General features: G+C 35.4%; 2 protein-coding genes across 2 annotated transcripts in view; one reads left to right on the top strand and one right to left on the bottom strand.

The window, feature by feature from the left end:
• The window catches only part of LOC109583190 (uncharacterized), a 7966-nt gene extending 7437 nt beyond the window's left edge, over window positions 1-529 (top strand). The window contains exon 2 of the mRNA XM_019998434.1: window positions 9-529. Coding sequence (XP_019853993.1) covers window positions 9-471 — 463 coding nt within the window. The 3' untranslated portion in view covers window positions 472-529. The remainder of the gene's footprint in view (window positions 1-8) is intronic.
• Window positions 530-965: 436 nt separating this feature from the next.
• LOC100632628 (E3 ubiquitin-protein ligase RNF185-like) lies at window positions 966-1882 on the bottom strand. Its single transcript, XM_003387736.3, has 4 exons — window positions 1731-1882; window positions 1547-1610; window positions 1408-1488; window positions 966-1344 (listed from the first exon to the last, which is right to left on the bottom strand). Exons 1-4 carry the CDS (start codon window positions 1838-1840, stop codon window positions 1162-1164), a joined length of 438 nt encoding a protein of 145 aa, XP_003387784.3. The 5' UTR covers window positions 1841-1882; the 3' UTR covers window positions 966-1161.
• Window positions 1883-1895: the final 13 nt, after the last annotated feature.

Genomic DNA, 1895 nt, shown 5'->3' with positions numbered 1-1895 from the left:
TCATTCACATTATTTCTTTATGAGATGATTACTCAAGATAGCATCAGTGATATTTGCTCACTGTTTCGTATTGTGACTGCAAATGAGTGGATACTATCCGTTCGTATTGATGACGACAATCAAGATACTTTTGACAGGTTTCTATTTGCTCTGTCTGGTATCAAGGGATCACTAACAAGTTTTGAATGGTACAATTATCATCTCAGCTCTTGGAATAATGCTCTATCACTCTTTGATTCACTTTTTAAAAGGCTCTCCTCTTCCAAGGCACCATATTTTAGATTAGCTCTTAATGAAGATTATTTCACTAAAGATCTTGCTGTAGCTGTGCTTAGTTTATGGAGGAGCCTTGAAGTGGAGAAACTAAAGAAAATAGTCATTGAATGTCCTAAGGGTAAGAAAGAGCTCGGATTTGAAGACATATTGTCAGAAATGACAATCGAAATTGAGTTGGCCAAAGACTATAATTGAATCACCAATATTATATTAGCTTATACTCTTTCTATTTCCCTTCTTTTATATTTGATTTATTTTTAAATAATTTTTATCATTCACATAAAATTAGTTAAAGTTTATGCTTAGAAAAGCAAAAGCGTTCTGCCCTGGCTCTTCAAAGTGATGCTTCTAAGTCAATCATTGGCATTGGTACTGCTAAGAGTATGGTCATTGTATGCAGAAAAATGAACTTTAAAAAACTATTTGTCTTATCTATTGATGTACATCAAACCAGGAGCCCTGATCAAACCTATAAATAATGATGCTTTGCTTAACGCTTAGGCCTGGTTTCCATATACATGTAGTTGCAGCTGTTGTATGTATTCTGTGTTTAGCATACAATTGTTGTAGAGATAGACCTGATTTCTATCTCCAGTGTTGCCTGCTGTACACATGGAAACCACCCGTTACATTTTTATATATAGAGTGATTTCTAAAACACAATTCACAACAAGGATATCATTTTTTATAAAAAGGACTGCCATACAGCCATAAGTGTTGACTGTTAGCACTTATTCAATATAAAGAACAAGTTTGAATGGAATAATCAGACACAAAGTAACATTATACTATAGAAATATAACAATAGTAATAATAATACAGTATTAATATATTATAATAAGAATGAAGAGAGAGAAAGAGAGAGAGAGGGAATTCATGTAGCAATTATGTGAAGATGATCATAATGATAAAAAGGATGGCAAAAGTCAACAATAATCTTGCCATCGTCTTTCTCTGTTCCTCTTCTTGGCTTCCTCTTCGTCCTTGATGCATTCTGTTACCGCGATGACCAATGTTGACATTGTGATGCTGTCTTCCCATACGACCAGTCTGTATGGTGAATGCAGGCTAAGGGAAACACAAAAAATAAAAGTTTCTTAATAATAATAATAATAATAATGTTTCACTTACTCCTAGTCCAAATCCAAAAGGGAATCCCCCGACACCAAAAGAGACGTTGATCCCATTCAACATACCATCACCAAAATAGCCCTAGGTAGGGTGGGCATTAAATAGAACAAGTAAGGGCATTAAATAGAATGTGGCTTACTGTATTGTTATTATCTTCGGGTGCTTCCTCTCTCTGTCCAGCAGGTCTCGGAGGAAGGGACTCTCTAAAGAGAAATAAAACAAAAATGTTAGCTTAGTTTTCTTGCTACTAAGTGATATGTAGCTCATTTTCGCTTTCTCTTTCATTATTATAATTGTACATGTATTGTTACGGTATTTTGTACCGAGGATCCTTTTGATCAGAGCCACGCCCATACAGCGGAATAAGCTTTTCTTTGTCTATGACGGATTTACACACCGGACAGGTAGGAGTGTCTTGTGGACGAGCCTCCATCCACTATTAGTGACAGAGGACATATCAAATACACAGTCTAATACAAAAAGGCTCT

Source organism: Amphimedon queenslandica, unplaced genomic scaffold (assembly GCF_000090795.2).
Source record: "Amphimedon queenslandica unplaced genomic scaffold, v1.1 AMPQUscaffold_13320, whole genome shotgun sequence".
NCBI lineage: Eukaryota > Metazoa > Porifera > Demospongiae > Haplosclerida > Niphatidae > Amphimedon > Amphimedon queenslandica.
The sequence above is the reverse complement of the archived record's forward strand: the minus strand, read 5'-3'. Positions and strand labels throughout refer to the sequence as shown.